The 18640-nt window shown below is 38.7% G+C and overlaps 1 protein-coding gene and 1 long non-coding RNA gene across 4 annotated transcripts in view; one reads left to right on the forward strand and one right to left on the reverse strand.

Annotated features, from left to right (window-relative positions):
* Positions 1 to 11194, reverse strand: part of RHOBTB3 (Rho related BTB domain containing 3) — a 975233-nt gene extending 964039 nt beyond the window's left edge. Inside the window, exons 1-3 of one of the 3 annotated variants that reach the window (XM_049707074.1) lie at positions 10433 to 11191; positions 10027 to 10252; positions 1903 to 2089 (exon numbers count right to left, since the gene is read on the reverse strand). In XM_049707074.1, the coding sequence (XP_049563031.1) occupies positions 1903 to 2089; positions 10027 to 10252; positions 10433 to 10434 (415 nt within the window). In that variant the 5' untranslated portion in view covers positions 10435 to 11191. Of the gene's footprint in view, positions 1 to 1902; positions 2090 to 10026; positions 10253 to 10432 lie in introns of all 3 variants that reach the window. The other 2 variants (XM_004263520.3, XM_033400895.2) reach the window with 2 other exon arrangements.
* On the forward strand, positions 10709 to 17726 carry LOC125963774 (uncharacterized). Its single transcript, XR_007476144.1, has 3 exons — positions 10709 to 10846; positions 13913 to 13994; positions 14645 to 17726. It is a non-coding gene; the product is annotated as an uncharacterized LOC125963774 (long non-coding RNA).
* The last annotated feature ends 914 nt before the right edge of the window (positions 17727 to 18640 follow it).

The following is an 18640-nucleotide window of genomic DNA, read 5'->3' on the forward strand; positions in this document are numbered from 1 at the left end:
CTACTGGATGTATTGATTTGGTATATGTGTGTAAGGGAGGATGAGGGTGCCAGGAAAGAAGAAAGAGAATTAGAACAAACAGGAAAGAAAGAGTAGCTTTATTAAGTGGAGGGAGAGGTGTATTTGAATAATTTCAAAGAGAGGATTGTTATTAAAATGTAAATTAAATTTGGCAATAGGCATATAACTGGCAGCCCTGAGTGAAAACCAACCCAGTGTAATTGTGAAAGTCAGTCAGACTGTAGTGGACTGAAGAATGAATGGGAAGTCAAGAAGTGCACTCAGGAAGTGTGGATGACTTGTTCAAGAATCATGACCAGCAATAAAAAGAAAGTTAGGGAAGTAGAGGGGACATACGGTCAAAGAAGGGTCAGGCCTGCTTTATTCATATCTACTAACACTAGACACATACCTACCACATGACCCAACAATCCTACTCCTAGGAAACTACCTAAGCATCACTAAAAGGAGAATACAGAAATAAATCATGGGGGACTTCCCTGGTGGCACAGTAATTAAGAATCTGCCTGCCAATGCAGGGGACACGGGTTCGAGCCCTGGTCCAGAAATATCCCACATGCCATGGAGCAACTAAGCCCACGCACCACAACTACTGACCCTGTGCTCTAGAGCTCACGAGCCACAAACTACTGAAGCCCTCATGTCACAACTACTGAAGCCCATGCACCTAGAGCCTGTGCTCCACAACAAGAGAAGCCACCGTAATGAGAAGCCCACACACCGCAATGAAGAGTGGCCCCCACTCTCCACAACTAGAGAAAGCCCACGCACAGCAACAAAGACCCAATGCAGCCAAAAATAAAAATAAATAAATTAATTAAAGGAAAGAAAGAAAGAAAGAAATCATGGCGTATTCATACAATGGAATAATACACAGCAATAAAAAGAATGTATTACAGATAAGTTCAGCATGGATGAATCTCAAAAGTATCAAGCTAACTGAAATTAGGCCAACACAAGACACTACATACTGTATAATTCCATCTGTATGAAGGTCAAGAATAGATAAAACTAATCTATGTTGTCAGAATCTAATCTATGAAGTCAGAATAGCAATTATCTCTGCAGAGGGGTGTTATCAACTGGGAAGAGGCATGAGAAGCTTCTGGAGTGAGGCAAATGTTCTAGATCTTGAGATATGTGATGGTTGCATAGCTGTATATATGTGCAAAAATGCATTAAACTGTGCTCTAAAATTAGTGAAGTCTAATGTCCTTTATTTTGCTATACTTCAATAAAAATGAAAAAATGAGTAAAAATGACATTTTAAGACACATTTACTGAGGAAATAACCACTAAGAACTATAAAATACCACCAATTCAAAGTGGATTCTGAGTTGACCCTGAGATAACTGCCAACAGTATGCACAGAAGCAACTACTGAAATTGACTGAACCAAATTAACCCATCAGCTACGGAGTCAACAATCCTCTCTCTTAGGTGGTGTTGTCAGTGTATTCAGCTCACTCATTGCTACCTACCTAAAAACGCTGCTCCCAATCCCACATCCTTATGGGAACAATCTGTCCTTCCCAACTGAATAGTCCCTTAGATTGTCAAAAAGAGTTTTCCAGGGCTCAGGGTCAGCCTAATACCTCTCCTATATCAAAAAGAACACAATTACTGACTTCCTTCACTTCTACAGAACAGCAGTTTAAAAGACAAACTTGTACCCATCAGAATCACAGCAGTAGTTTGTGATACTTTCCTTTGATGTCCCATTATCATATCCAATGATGAAGAGATAACAGATGGCATTTAAACCCAGTCATTTTGCTTTCAAAAAAAAAAAAAAACTGTACTAATCATTAATAAGCTTAATGCTATTCAAAATTAATATGGTACCTGCACTCTCATATAAAAGAAAAATTAAATACTTACCATTTTGTCTTGTACCAACAGCAGCAATGATTACTGGAACTGAATTTAATGCTCTTTTTATCACTGGAATATAATTATCCTTCACTTCGTGAAATGAAAACTTGTCATTTACGTTGTATTTGATCACAATGATGTCAGCACCTCCAATTAGATTTCGAGAGGTGTACCAATCACTGTCAAAAATGTCCTAAACCAAAATGTAAAGAGCAATCTTTAGTCTGCTTATCTTCAAATCCATCATGAAATAAACTGTAACATATTAGATTAACTTCTTTACTATATTTTAATTTTTGGAATTCATTTTTAAAATTTATTTTTAAAAAAGTAACTACGTAAAATTTAAAACGTTTGAAGTCTATCAAGTCTTTAAATTTTTTAATTTATTCATTTAGCCTGGACAACTATGTAGTGATAAAATAGAATCTAGAGAATTCCTGAGACTCTGATGGAATAAGCAACCTCTTTAAACACCTGTACTTAAAAATGAACACTTTGTTTTAAAATTATGCCACAAAACATTAGCCAGACTCATCAAGAAAAAATGGGAGAAGACTCAAATCAATACAATTAGAAATGAAAAAGTAACAACTGACACTGCAGAAAAACAAAGGATCATGAAAGATTACTACAAGCAGCTATATGCCAATAAAATGGACACCCTGTAAGAAACGGACAGGGGCTTCCCTGGTGGCGCAGTGGTTGAGAGTCCGCATGCCGATGCAGGGGACTGGGAGGATCTCACATGCCGTGGAGCGGCTGGGCCCATGAGCCATGGCCACTGAGCCTGCGCGTCCGGAGCCTATGCTCCGCAACGGGAGAGGCCACAACAGTGAGAGGCCCACATATTGAAAAAACAAAAAAAAAAGAAATGGACAAATTCTTAGAAAAGCACAACCTTCCAAGACTGAACCAAGAAGAAATAGAAAATATAAACAGGTCAATCACAAGCACTGAAATTGAGACTGTGATTAAAAATCTTCCAACAAACAAAAGCCCAGGACCAGATGGCTTCACAGGTGAATTCTATCAAACATTTAGAGAAGAGCTATCACCTATCCTTCTCAAACTCTTCCAAAATATAGCAGAGGGAGGAACACTCCCAAACTCATTCTATGAGGCCACCATCACCCTGATACCAAAACCAGACAAAGATGTCACAAAAAAAGAAAACTACAGGCCAATATCACTGATAAACATACATACAAAAATACTAGCAAACAGAATCCAACAGCACATTAAAAGGATCATACACCATGATCAAGTGGGGTTTTTATCCCAGGAATGCAAGGATTATTCAATATATGCAAATCAATCAATGTGATAAACCATATTAACAAATTAAAGGATAAAAACCATATGATCATCTCAATAGATGCAGAAAAAGCTTTCAACAAAATTCAACACCATTTATGATAAAAACCCTCCAGAAAGTAGGCATAGAGGGAACTTACCTCAACATAATACAGGCCATATGTGACAAATCCACAGCCAACATTGTTCTCAGAGGTGAAAAACTGAAACCATTTCCTCTAAGATCAGGAACAAGACAAGGTTGTCCACTCTCACCACTATTATTCAACACAGTTTTAGAAGTTTTAGCCACAGCAATCAGAGAAGAAAAGAAATAAAAGGAATCCATATTGGAAAAGAAGAAGGAAAGCTGTCACTGTCTGCAGATGACATGATACTATATGTAAAGAATCCCAAAGACGCTACCAGAGAACTATTAGAGCTAATCAATGAATTTTGTAAAGTAGCAGGACACAAAACTAATGCACAGAATTCTCTTGCATTCCTATACACTAAGGATGAAAAATCTGAAAGAGAAATTAAGGAAACACTCCCATTTACCACTGCAACAAAAAGAATAAAATACCTAGGAATAAACCTACCTAAGGAGACAAAAGACCTGTATGCAGAAAATTATAAGACACTGATGAAGGAAATTAAAGATGATACAAACAGATCAAGAGATATACCATGTTCTTGGATTGGAAGAATCAACAGTGTGAAAATGACTATACTACCCAAAGCAATCTACAGATTCAATGCAATCCCTATCAAACTACCAAAGGCATTTTTCACAGAACTAGAACAAAAAATTACACAATTGTATGGAAACACAAAAGACCCCAAATAGCCAAAGCAATCTTGAGAAAGAAAACTGGAGCTGGAGGAATCAGGCTCCCGGGCTTCAGACTATGCTACAAAGCTACAGTAATCAAGACAGTGTGGTACTGGCATAAAAACAGAAATATAGATCAATGGAACAGGATAGAAAGCCCAGAGATAAACCCACACACATATGGTCACCTTATCTTTGATAAAGGAGGCAAGAATATACAATGGAGAAAAGACAGCCTCTTCAATAAGTGGTGCTGGAAAAACTGGACAGCTACGTGTAAAAGAATGAAATTAGAACACTCCCTAACATCATACACAAAAATAAACTTAAAATGGATTAAAGACCTAAATGTAAGGTCAGACACTATAAAACTCTTAGAGGAAAACATACGCAGAACACTCTATGACATAAATCACAACCAGATCCTTTTTGACCCACCTCCTAGAGAAATGGAAATAAAAACAAAAATAAACAAATGGGACCTAATGAAACTTAAAAGCTTTTGCACAGTAAAGAAAAACATAAACAAGATGAAAAGACAACCCTCAGAATGGGAGAAAATATTTGCAAATGAAGCAACTGACAAAGGATAAAAAATTCTCCAAAATTTACAAGCAGCTCATGCAGCTCAATATCAAAAAAACAAACAACCCAATCCAAAAATGGGTAGAAGACCTAAATAGACATTTCTCCAAAGAAGATATACAGATTGCCAACAAACACATGAAAGAATGCTCAACATCACTAATCATTAGAGAAATGCAAATCAAAAATACAATGAGGTATCACCTCGCACCAGTCAGAATGGCCATTGTCAAAAACTCTACAAACAGTAAATGCTGGAGAGGGTGTGAAGAAAAGGGAACCCTCTTGCACTGTTGGTGGAAATGTAAATTGATACAGCCATTATGGAGAACAGTATGAAGGTTCCTTAAAAAACTAAAAATAGAACTACAATATGACCCAGCAATCCCACTACTGGGCATTTTTTTACTGAGAAAACCATAATTCAAAAAGAGTCATGTATCACAATGTTCATTGCAGAGCTATTTACAACAGCCAGGACGTGGAAGCAACCTAAGTGTTCATGGACAGATGAATGAATAAAGATGTGGCACAGATATACAATGGAATATTACTCAGCCATAAAAGGAAACGAAATTGAGCTATCTGTAATGAGGTGGATGGACCTAGAGTCTGTCATACAGAGTGAAGTAAGTCAGAAAGAGAAAAACAAGTACTGTATGCTAACACATATATATGGAATCTAAAAAAAAAAAGAAGAACTTAGGGGCAGGACAAAAATAAAGACACAGATGTAGAGAATGGACTTGACATGGGGAGGGGGATGGGTAAGCTGGGACGAAGTGAGAGAGTGGCATGGACTTATATATACTACCAAATGTAAAACAGATAGCTAATGGGAAGCAGCCCCATAGCACAGGGAGATCAGCTCGGTGCTTTGTGACGACCTAGAGGGGTGGGATAGGGAGGGCAGGAGGGAGACGCAAGAGGGAGGAGATATGGGGATATATGTGTATGTATAGCTGATTCACTTTGTTATAAAGCAGAAACTAACACACCATTGTTAAGCAATTATACTCCAATAAAGACATTTAAAAAAAATAACAATCCACTAGGACTAAGTACAAAAAATCAGAATGCTATATTTATGCACATGAAGTAAAACATAAATAAAATACCATATACAATAAAATAAAATAAAATTATGCCATAGCTTTAACACCTAATAGTTTCAAAAATTAACACTATGCATTAGATGCAAGAGCATCAGTGTGAGTAAGGAAGCTTCAGAGGATTTTCTGTGACCCAGTTAGATAATGCAGGATTGTTCAGTCATTTAGATTGTATTGATAATACCCTGTGAATTCTGTGGAGTTCCATATATTTTATCCATATCTCAAAATTCATATATATTTTTCAACTTTATCCATTCTTTGGACAGTACTGCATATATGTAGTGTGCATGTGAGGGGAACAAGGGGCGCGGAGGGGTATGCCTCCACAAAAAGATAGTGTGTATTATAAGATGATGTTAACATGGTAAGGAGTATATGTGCAATTCATGTATTTTGTTCATATCAATTAAAAATTCAGGATAAACCTTTCCAATTTTGAAATGTTTACTTTTGGACTACAGCTAATAATATTCATATTTAGAATTAGGGCCAAAAGTAATTTATTATGGACGCTACTCCTTAAAACTTTGCACCTTGGTATTTTAAAAATAATTTTTCAAAGTTACTGTGTGAATAGTGGTATAAGAAAAATATCGTTATGTACCTTAATACCATTGCTAAACATGCATAAGTGGCTTCCTTCTCACATTCTGGTTAACTATTAATCATTATTTGTCCTTTCATGTGGCCTTTGGTATGTATTCCTAGGATGTAATAAAGCTAGATTAAGAAAATAGACAGCTAGATATGGCTAACAAGTCCGAAACTGTTGGGCTATGAAAGTCTGCACTTTGACATATGAGTCCAAACCAGGGTTTGAATCAATCAGTTGTGACAGAGCTTTTATCCTGTTAGAAAATTCTGGAGAAGTGTCACAGCAATGCCCTTTTGCAGAGAGCTTCTTCTCACCAGTACACCACCATGCCCCAGCAAAGCCTCTCCCAATTCCCTACACCCTCACAACCTGCCCATTTCCTACAAGTATATTCTGCATAACAAGAATTGCAGAATTTTTAGATATGAATACTTTACTGAGAGTGGGATGGACAGAGCCTTTTTAGAGGAAGATTTAAAAACCAAAAAAAAACAAAAAACAAAAAAACGCAAACTATGGGGATATAAACAGCAAAGGCAAAATTCTTGAACTTAGTGGAGGATGTAAGAGGAGGGAGAAGTGAATTGGGACACAGATCAAGAAAATGTGAAAGCTTCCCAGCAGAGCTCTATGCTAATTTCCAAATCCCAAACCACAAAACCCATTCAGTTCCAGCTGTATCTGTTACAGTATTCAAGCTCAAAGTATATACGTACAACAGGGTATATAAATACAATAAAGAAAGAGGACAGTTAGATGAATGGGATGAACAAACTAAACTTAAGTGGGACCAATATCAAGCAGCCATTTAACTCTGAGAGAACAAATCAAAAGTAACTGCTCTCTGCATTCCAAATAGTTCAAAATTCCAGAGTTACTGGAGACGTGTAGAAAGAAAAAGGAGACATTTAAGGGAAAATGTCACGAGGAAATGGGTTTTGGCTTCATTAACTCTGTGGTACTGAGGATATAAATCTATAAATAATTTTATTTTTAATACAAATCAGAGCTTCAAACCCTGCCCAAGAAAAGTGTGCATATATTATCTCATTGCTTTTTATGGAATATTTTTGGTAAACAGGAAAAGATCTAGAAATGAAATAATAATATAACAAAAAAGGGTGGGTTTCAGAGACATACTAAACAATAAGCTACATGTAATGAATTTGAAGCACATTTATTTAAAAAGTGCCAAGTATACATGGCAAAGATCCAGAGTGAGGCTGCGGATATACAGAAGAAAACTAGGGAAGAGAAGCACAACTATCTCACTCTAACTCCAAGAAAACAATGCTACATTTCTTCTCAAACTGTCTCAAAGAGAAAATGCTCCACTGGTTTCTAGAAATATGAAGGAAATCAAATTCTCCCACCCCTTGTAAATCAGTTCCAGGATTTCCTCTAGGCAGTTATGCAACACGAGGCTTGGAGCCACATTTGAGGAATGGAACTCATCTGTTGAAAAATAATCTTAATTTTTACAGCAAAACAACAATTTTATTCTACTTGGTTGTGAGGCTGCAATACAGCATCTACTAAGTACTAACACGGCTGCCTCTATGTACTTTATTTGTGTGGAGATCTTGAATGATGTGTGGGAAAACTTTACTTTTGCTTCATTTAAGCAATACACGGATATACTAAAGTTGTGATAAACACTTTATTATTATCGTAGCTACCGCTTATTGATTACTTACTACATGCCCGTCTAGATGTTAAGAACTTTACACATACTAACTCATTTATTCTTCAGCACAGCTCTGGGAGGCAGGGATTATTATGTTTATTTTACACACAGAGTAAATAAAGCTAGGAGAGGATGAGTGACTTTACCCAGGAACACAGCCACTAACTCGCAAGGTGAGGATCTGAAATCAGGTCCTTTTGATATCAAAACCTGTGCTCTATCTGCTCTGCTATGTTTCATATTCTGATTCAGTACATGGCAAATACCAGCTGATGAATACAATCAACTTTCATATCTCTGACGGGCTTTTACTTACCACCAAGAGAAGAAAAGCACCTCATAAAGAGTAGCTCTACAAATGTATTCTACTATGTCTGAAGACCACTATAACCCAGAAAACTGTGCCTGGTTACAAACTCAATGTCTTAAAAAAGGCCAGAGTCTAACCAAACAAAAGGTGATTAACATAATAAAACATAACAATAAACTTAAGACCAAAAAAATCCAGACTGTGAAGGCTTATTTCAATCGATTTGGAAGATTTCATTTACTACAATCCATGGGATCACAAGTATTTGCTTTTGCTAAACTAACAACATAAAAAGGAAAGATTTCACTGCTCAAAGAAAAAGCAGGAAAGGTTAACCTAACATCCTAATTCAGCTTATTTTATTTTCCTTACATTTATTTACTCTATTCACTCAACATTTGTTCAACTGAGTGTAGAACCAATTAGTGTTTAGACTGTAAGATTTTTCACAATGAAATGACCAAAGTAAAAGAAGGGTTTCATTTGCTTGCATGGACTCCAGCCAGTAAGTTCTCTACCAATGCTTCCATGATCAGCATCATCACTGTCATAATTAGGAATTTAATAGCATCCCTGTTATTGAAAAAGCCCATTTTTCATTTATTTTAGCCTATTAAATTTACTTTAGCTGAAAATTTATTTGGGCAAGTGATCTTTTCTTTCAGTAATATGGAAATTTGCATAAGAAATGTTTTTACGTACATGCTATACATTTCTTTGGAAAGGTGTATTAGTTCCCTATAGTCCCTAATTCGGTTTTCTTAAAGTGCAGTTTAAATGTAAATCTCACATAATGATATCTGTATTTTTTTAGACATTAAACTTTCTTCTGTTATAAAATATAATACTTAGCTGCAACATAAGTTTTATACTAGTAAAGAATCAGAAACTTTCGAGTAAGATTACATGAAAACATTCAAAACATGATGCTATTGTGTACTGAAAACATTTATACATGTCAGAGAGTAGATTTCTTCTTTTATCACTCAAGAATTAGACTAGCATTTATCAACTTCATTACGATTTCTTTTAATTATAGCAAATTTTAAAGCTTTTTCAAGTCCCAAAACAGTATTAGCAATATTTCTGATTTACAGGTCACTAAAAAGAAATGGCTAAATATATCAAGAATATCTGCATTATTAAAATTAAAAACACTAATTAAATTTTTTCAAAGGTGGATAGTGCTATAAAAGAATCGTTTAAAATTAATTCTCAGTCCCTGTCATTCCCGCCCCCTTTCCAGGGGTCCTATTTCTGAGCCGCCCCAGTGAAATGTATTTTTGCTGTGTTGAGCTTTCAGAGATCTTTATTTTTAGAACACTAATATTTTATGTCACCCACAGGGTAGGCATGAAAAAACATTGCTGTCTGCTGGTGAAACTTAGTGACCTCGTCCCTTGGGGTTGGGACATTCAGTCATCTGTCTACCAAGGGACAACCCAGAGTCGTGAAGTGTACGCGTTAAGTGCTTCACATTCCCACTGGGGCTTTTTCCCTTCTAAGAGTGTTCTCTGACTAGGCTGGCCCCTGCCCAATGAAACGAAGGACCAAAGATTTTCCCCAAAATGTTTAAAAACTCTCCCCAGGTGACCCAGACGTCCACATTCATGAAAGGGGAAAAAGGGGGAGGAGAAAAAAAAAAGAGAGAAAGAAAGAAAAGGAAAGCTCCATCAGCCTCTGCACAGAGCAGCTGCGGGCCCTTACCCAGACGGGACAGTCGTGGACCACTAGCTTGACATTCCCAAACGCGCTGGCCTGATACTCGGTGAACACGGGACGCGCGACCGTACTGGTCGCGTTCAGCAACAAGCTGCTTTCGTCCCCTGAGACCAGCGGGCTTCTCCCCAGGTAAGTGCGGATGAGCCCCGACGGCCGATTGTCCTGGTGAAACGCGTCCCCCTCGTTTCCCAGCGCCACGATGTGAATGGACCTACACGGCAGAGACGGGGGCGAGGGGGAGAAAAGGCGCGTGGTCAGCGCGAGGCTCCCTTTCATCCCAACAGGAAGTGCGGGGGGCAGCGCGCGGCGGGGGTGGGCACGAGCCCCTCGCTCAGGGGCGCACGGCACGCGCTGGGGTAGAGACAATGGCAGGACCGCGACGCGTACATACATGATCTCAAATCCAAGGGCAGGGCGGCGACTCGGAGAAAAGCGGCTCCTCACGGCTTCTAGGAGCCCGTCCGCGGCGTATCCACCCGCAATCAGCTCATGCCGGGCCGCGTCCCCCCTAGCGCACCTCCCCCGCTGCGCGGCCGACGCAGAGCGGGCCCGCGCGAGCCAGCGAGCGAGCGAGCCACGGGGGCCGAGGGCGTGCGAGTCTGGCCGTGTGCGCGCGGCCAGCCAGTCAGGAAGTGCCAGGGAACATCCCGGCCGGCTGCGCCGCTCCCGCCTCCCCGGCGGCCGCCGAGCGTTGCCGGACGCCGTAACCCCGCTCCGCCGCGCTCCCTCGGCCGGTCAGTAGTCGCCTCCTCCGGCTGCTGCTGCTGCTGCCGCCGCCGCTCCTCCTCCTTCTGGCCCAGAGAGGGTAGGAGAAAAGCCGGGCCTCCGCCCCCTTGGCGGGCCGGGCGGGCCGGGCGGGCGGGCGGGCGGGCGGGAGCAGCACGTGCCGGCCTTGGGGGTCGGGAGGACGAGGGGGCCGCGCTCCTCGCTGAGGCCCCGGAGCCCGGGCGGCGGCGGCCGGGTACAAAGGAGCGGCCCGCGCGCGGGGCGCCGCGGAATATAAATTAATAAATACGACGCCCCAGCCCGAGAGCTCCCGATCGCCAATCCGCCTGCAGCAAGTTTGTTCAACTCGACAGGCTGTAACCAGAGCCGGGGAAAGGGGAGGGTGGGTTGGTGAGGCCCCTGCTCCCTAAAGACTGGAAAAAAAAGAGGTGAGGGAAGCCAGCTTCCCTGGGAGTCCAGCTCGCTGGCCGCTCCAGCAGCCCCAATTTTTTTTTTTTCCCCTCTTGGCCTTGACCAAAAAGTGTTTTAGCAAGTCTGCCGCTTTGTCATTTGTCAACATGTAGTACAGCTGTTTTCTAGAATCATACTTGTGAGGAAAAAAATAAAGGCAACATTCATCCTGGTGCAGAAAGGGTTCTTTGTTCACGCAGCAACTAATTCGCTAATATCGCTTCAGAAGGATTATTTACTACTTCAAGCTATATTCGGCATCTTTTACCAAAAACTTAAGGGTTTTTTGCTTTTTTTTTTAAGTGTTGAGGTTCTTATTATGATAGTTTTAGAAACCAGTTACGAGTGAGGTGTTTGTGTTTACATGCTAAATGCTAGTTTACGTGGAGATTTTTCTGTACATATTATGGCCACATGTTTAATAATACCTCCTCAGACCAGCTGAAAAAATAACGATCATACTAATGCAAGGATACTTTAGATTCTTTCATGATAACGCCCTGAAGTAAAGGCTGTGAATGTCCCCAAAGGGCCTCAAACTGCCTCAATGCAAATGAAGACTGGAATCCACTAATTCCAAGAAGGGCCAGAGTTTACTCTGGGGCTCTGCTTCTCCATAAACATGAAAATTCTTACAAGTGCTCTGTGTTGAAAGAGTTCTTGTTTATCCTTTTATTTATTTATGTATTTAGCCCGACTTTAAAATGTTGCTGTTTCTTTTCTCAACCGAGCTATTTTGAGGGTATGAAACAGGAGGTGCTGAGTAGGACAATGAAAAGCCTAGGGTAAGAGCCCTTTGGAATGTGAACTACTTTTTATTATGGGCCCTTGGTTGCTCAACTGAAAGTAGTTTAATAGTTTCTCATGCTCAAATAGGGTATAATGGGGGGCATTCTTTATGTTGTCACTGATTTTTAAAAAATCTAATTTCCTTTGCACTCAGTATAGTTTCTCTTTTAGTCTCTAGAACCTAAAACATCCTGAAATCTTTGAGAGTACAGGGTCACCTTTTCTCTGGGGTCATCAATCCTCTCCAGTAACCACAAGTCAAAAACAAAGACACTAGAATGGGTGAATGAATAAAGAAAAATGTAGTATATACATACAATGAAATATTATTCAGCCTTAAAAAAGGGGGAAATCTTGTCATATGTTACAACATGAATGAATCTCCAGGGCAATAAGCTAGTCATAGAAAGACAAAGACTGCTTATTCCACTTACATGAGGTATCTAAGGCAGTCAAACTCTTAGAAACAGAAAGCAGAATGCTGGTTTTAAGGGGCTGAGGGGAGAGGAAAATGGGGAATTCTGTGAGTATAAAGTTCCCATTTTGTAAGATGAAAAAGTTAAAAGATCTGTTGCAAACAAGGTGCATATATTAATATATACTTTTAAACGGTGAAGATGGTAAATTTTGTGTTTCACCACTATATATATATATATGAGAGAGAGAGAGAGAGTTAAGAGTTAGAGTTGCTGGGAAGTGGAAGGAAGGGAGACAGTGTTCATTTTTTCCTCAGTTATTGAGTATGTGAGCCAGGTCTGTGCTGGTAGGCATGGGAGATACTAAGATACATAAGACTCTGTCCTCACCCTTGAGAAGCTAAATCTATTCAATATTGTTAATGGTCACCGTGTTGTGAATATTAATGCATTCAATCCTTTTGAAAACATACTTGTTCCGTAAAAATTATAATACAGGCTTATGCATTCAGTAATAGAGGTAGGAACAAAGTACATGGATAAAGTTCAGTGAACGTTAAGAAGAGATATGTGCCTTGTGTGTCATCAGAGAGACGTTTATGGAGGAAGTAACCATTGTGTTAGGTCTTAGAAGATGAAGAGAAGCTTGCTAGATTTGGAGGAATCGGTGGTTAGAAGTATTGGTGGAAAGAATGGACAGACGTCATATACAAATCACATGCAGAGGTAGAGATGTGGAAGATCGTGGCTGATTCAGGGAACAGCAAGAGCTAAAATTAGTGCTGGTGTTCTGATTCCTTTATTGCAGCAGGCAGAAAAGAGAGTGGTAGAGGCTTCCCAAGGGATTTCCAAAGTCAGACCTGGTGATACTCAAGTTATAGCTTTGGAATCCCTAGACCAACCTCTGTTTATATGACAAAAGCCTGTCTAGATGCTCACCAAACCCATTTCCTCTTCCGGAACCCATAGATAAAGTACATTTCCCAAAGTTTTTGCATGTAGATAGGGCCATGTGATTAGTTCTCACTAGTGAAATATGATCCCTGCTGAGCAGTTAAGAGAAGGTGGACCTTCTCCATTTTTTTTCATCCATCCATCTACCAACTGGATGAAGCCGGGTCAACCTTGAAGCCATGTGTTGATCTACAGCTTAGAAGAAGCCTGAGTCTCTGAATGACTAGTTATAGCAGAGCCTTCTCACAGCATGCTTTGTACTGTGATATGGGTGAGAAAATAGATCTTTATTGAGTTAAGCCAGACATTCTGGGGTCAATTATTACAGCAGCTAGTATTACTTATCTTGTCTAATACAGTGTCGCAGATGGTCCATTTCCTGATATCTTAAAGATTCTTTTCATAATTATCTTAAGACTACTTTTTAAATAATTAATTCTCTTTTATGTACAATTTTTATTTCATTTATATATTTGTAGTTTCCCTCATTAGTAGCATTAAGTGTTTGTTTGTCTGTTTGTTTGTACTTTTACCAGGGTGTAACAAATTGGATTATCATGTGTCCTCCAACTTCAAGGTCACTGCAGAACACACAAGGAAGGCCCTCCAGCCCAAACAGTATGTTTTTCTATTTTCCTGGCTCGAATGCCACTGTTTCATATTCATTCTGATAGATGTTCTTATCCCCAGATAAAATGTAGCCACATATGAGTGTAAGATACAGAAGTTGACCCCTGAAATTCCAGAAAAGATATTTGAACTTTTATCTTCAAACACATATATTCCCCCCCAAAAAAACAGAGGGAAAGAAATTAAGCCCTACTAATATTTAATGTGAGGATTGGTAGTGGCACCCCAAACTTGATCCATTAAGTGGGCAGGCACTCAGGGTGCTCTGGGGAGAGGGTGGTAGCACAGCTGCTCACTGTGTGGGGAGGGGAGGACTCTCTCCTGTGTTCACTTTTAACATATTGCCACATGTTGCAGTTTCTGTATCTAACTAAATGGATTTATAGATCATATTTAAGTAAACTATTATAGCATGGATCAGTGGAGACAGTGTTAATAATGCAAGAACAGGCAAACACAATGGGCTGAGCTGACATTTCTAGCACCCTTTTTGGAGCCACACTGCAAGATGAAAAACTAATGACTAATTAGATCTGACAAGAAGTTGGCAATGCTAGTTAAAATTATTTCTAAAACTGTTTTAAGTATGAATTTATATCTACTTTTACTAACATCTTCACCCAAATTATGTATTACAGATAATGATGTTCTGAACTGATCACTGTTAGCTAACCACTTAAAAAGTAGACATCCAAACTCATAAAGCTCAACAATATTTCTAAAATATTTAAGGAGTGTATGATTCAAGCCAATACTTTAAAGAAAATTCACCAATTATAAATGCTATGAAGCCTTTTCTGAGCTTCCTTAAGAATAAAAAGTCAAAAAGCAACATACCATTGGGAAAATAGTTTTCTTCTTGTGAAGATAAAAATGTTTGAAATAACACATGGAACACAGATGGAAAAAAGAAACTGCATTCCTTTGACAGCAAATACCTTGAGAATACGCATATAAAACATTGCTAAAGACCTAATGACACAAGTATTGGAACATGTTACACAATGTGGGAAGTTTACTATAATGTTAAATGGAAAGCACAGATGTTTTTAATATGTCTCACATTATGGTATTGGATAGATTCTGTTTCAGTGCGGTGTTTACTAGATTGTGTTTCAATAATGAGATGCATTTTAAAGTGAAGATTCTGTGAGCCGCCAAAGGAAAACTATAGTAGAGAAGGTATTTTTTCTCTAATACATCTTTGAATGGTATTTTCAACAATTGACTTAAAAAAATAAAAACTGTGTTTTATGCAAAACTTGTGTAAGTGTAACCACCGATGGATGAGTTACTTAGACTTAAAAAAATTTTTTTAAAGAAAGGAAGGATTCCAAGTTAAGATTACAGGGAGAGCAACCACATGAAATTCATTTGAGGTGTATCTCATAAGCAGTTATTCCAGCAAAGAAGCTGGAGCCAGAAACTGAGGTTAATTTTGTGGAAAGAAAACTTGTATAACAGTTTTAAGATTTTTCTTCACTGTGAAATATAATACATACAGAAAAGTGCATAATACCTATGCACGTAGTTAATAAATAATTATAAAATAAACATTCCTAAGCAATCTCCTAGGCCAGAAGATAGAACATTATCATCACTCATGCAAGGGTGCACACACCCAAACACTGCCCCCCCCACACACACAGGTGCCCCTCCTCAGTTGCAGTTTTCTTCTTTTTCTTAAAGATAATCATGAGCCTGACTTTTGTGATGATTATTTATTTATTTTTCCTTACAGTTTTGCTACCTATATGTGCATTCCTAAGCTAATATTTTGTTTTTTCCTCTCTTTGAACTTTATATAAGTGGCATCACACTCTACAGACTCTTTTGCATCTTGTTTCTTGGACTCATCATCATTTGTAAGATTCATTTATGTTGATGTAGCCATGGTTTGTTCCTTTCATTCCTTTGTATTGCAGAATAGCATCCAGTGGATATATAAATTATCATTTTCTTATCCATCTCATTTTATTTTATTTATTTTTAAAAATATTTTATTTATTTATTTATTTGGTTGTGTCAGGTCTTAGTTGCGGCATGCGGTCTTCTCTCTAGTTGTGGTGCATGGGCTCTCTAGTTGTGGCACATGTGGGCTGTAGAGCGCGCAGGCTTAGTTGCCCCTCGGCATGTGAGACCTTAGTTCCCCGACAAGGGATGGAACCCACTTCTCCTGTGTTGGAAGGCGGACTCTTAACCACTGGACCACCAGAGGAGTCCTTATCCATCCCATTTTAGATGCACATGTGGATTATTTCTAGTTTTTGCCTATTACAAACAAAGCCACTAGGACCACTCTCGTTTTAAAATATAATATCTTGGTGGGTATGCTAGATCACAGGGCATGTGTATTTCCAACTTTGGTAGATAGTACCCAACTGATTTCAAAAGTGGTTTTAAGTATTACATTCCCAATAGCAGGGCATGAGAAGTCTCCCTATATTTCTTAACATACTTAAATAATACTTAGTATATGCCAGATATCATATTAACTGCTTTATAAATGTTGACTTTTTAAATTCTCAAATAACCCTATTGAGTTGGTTCTATTACTATCCTAATTTACAGGAGAGAAAATTTTGGCACAGAGAGGCTAAGTAATTTGCCCACAGCTATACAAGTAGTAAGAATCCAGGAGCTGGGATTCTTAGACAATTGGCTCCAGGGTCTATGTCCTTACCGACTATGCTATGTTTGTTTATTTAAAATTAATTAATTAATTTATTTATTTTTGGCTGCGTTGGGTCTTCATTGCTGTGTGCGGGCTTTCTCTAGTTGTGGTGAGCGGGGGGCTACTCTTCATTGCCCTGTGAAGACTTCTCACTGTGGTGGTTTCTCTTTTTTGTGGAGCATGGGCTCTAGGTGCACGGGCTTCAGTAGTTGTGGCGCATGGGCTCAGTAATTGTGACTCATAGGCTTAGTTGCTCCACGGCATGTGGGATCTTCCTGGACCAGGGCTCGAACCCGTGTCCCCCACATTGGTAGGCGGATTCTTAACCACTGTGCCACCAGGGAAGTCCCCACTATGCTATGTTGATGTTTGAAAATTTTCCCTTTATATGTAATTTTTGCAATTGAAAATGCATGTAACCTATAAAAACTCTGATATCTTATAGGATTTTTTAATCCACTTGAGTAACATTAGGTAAAATGGAAATGCATCCATCAGATTTAACCAAAATCTTTGCATAATGAGTGATGAGACTGAAAAATAGGTATGATTTAGCAACCCAGCTAATGAAGCAGTTCTTCCATTTAAATACCCGTATCTTTGTGAATTCTTTTCAGAGAGCCTTTAAATAAACTGAACATAAAAGCAGACATCTGTGTTGCTGTATCACAAAATGTTGACCCAAGATCTAAAGAATAATGAGGCATATTCAATTACTGTTCCCCTAAAAGGCTTTGTTAACAATAACATGCTAGAGAAAAGTATATTTTGTATTATTAGTAATACATTTTGAAATTATTTAAAATATGATTTACTTCATCTTTATCTCATCTATTGAAAATCTTCAATTTCAGTATGTTTTATTGTATTCATAATATATTAACAGTAATACATGCATGTCATTTATAAAGATATTGGGGGTATGCTCAAAATTCTTTCCAATAGGGGACTCAGTCAGAAAAGTTTGGAGACTACTGGTCTGGTGTCTAACGCTGTGTCTTAGAGAGCAGGCTTAGAAGGAAACCACAGTGGAGTCTTGGACTGCCAGGAAGCAGAACAGGGCATTGGGCTGGGGACTGCTGAAGGAAAGCTGTGGGAGAGGAAGTAAAGGGAAGATAGGAGAAGGTAACACAGATAAACTGCACACCTACTTGCCTAGAAATCAGCCCAGTGAAAAATGTATTTGTATTGTATTAAGTAATCTAATGAGAGATAAAGTTTGCAAATTTACACAAAAATCACAAAATTCAAGATTAGCTTTTTTTTGTTGTTTTTAAACAACTATAGCTTGCAGTACTTCACATAGAGTAACCTAAGCAAAGTCATGTACCAGGGTCAGTAACCATACAGTCAGTCATAAGAAAAGTTGTTACTCATTTTATTACTTGGCTAAATCTTCCCAGAGAAATAGGCAACAGCTTTCTTCTAAATTGTGGATGTCTTCTAAACCACAAGGCTGCAATACCATTAATTCTGTTTGGAGAAGCTAAAGTGAGAATCCAGAATGTTATGTATGTGCAAAATCCAACTACCCTGAGCTCTTTCGGAAAAGGTCTAAAATGTGCGTTTGAACTTATATTATCCACCCACCTCTATTATGGTGCCCAATCATGTTTTTCAAACAATTGTTCTGTTTTTCAGTTAAAATGTTACTTTAAAATGCCAGAAAATTTGTTCCTTGGAATCAGGATTGCCCATTTCTTACCAGCATTTTTCAAAGGTTTGAACTTCAAAGAAACCTGGTTGTTTGGCCTTTAATAGGCCTGCTCTGTTATTCAGCCCTGGAAAAATATATATGCGAGTATCATAATCAAGCACTATTGATTGTGTCATTTATTTATGCATAATATTTTGTGAAATGTTCCATTTGTAGCCATACAGAAATATAGGGTATTAGATTTAAATGGTATAATACTTTGCTGATAGACCTCCTTTTGGAAGAATTCGAATACATTAAAAA

Source organism: Orcinus orca, chromosome 3, assembly GCF_937001465.1.
Source record: "Orcinus orca chromosome 3, mOrcOrc1.1, whole genome shotgun sequence".
NCBI classification, from domain to species: domain Eukaryota; kingdom Metazoa; phylum Chordata; class Mammalia; order Artiodactyla; family Delphinidae; genus Orcinus; species Orcinus orca.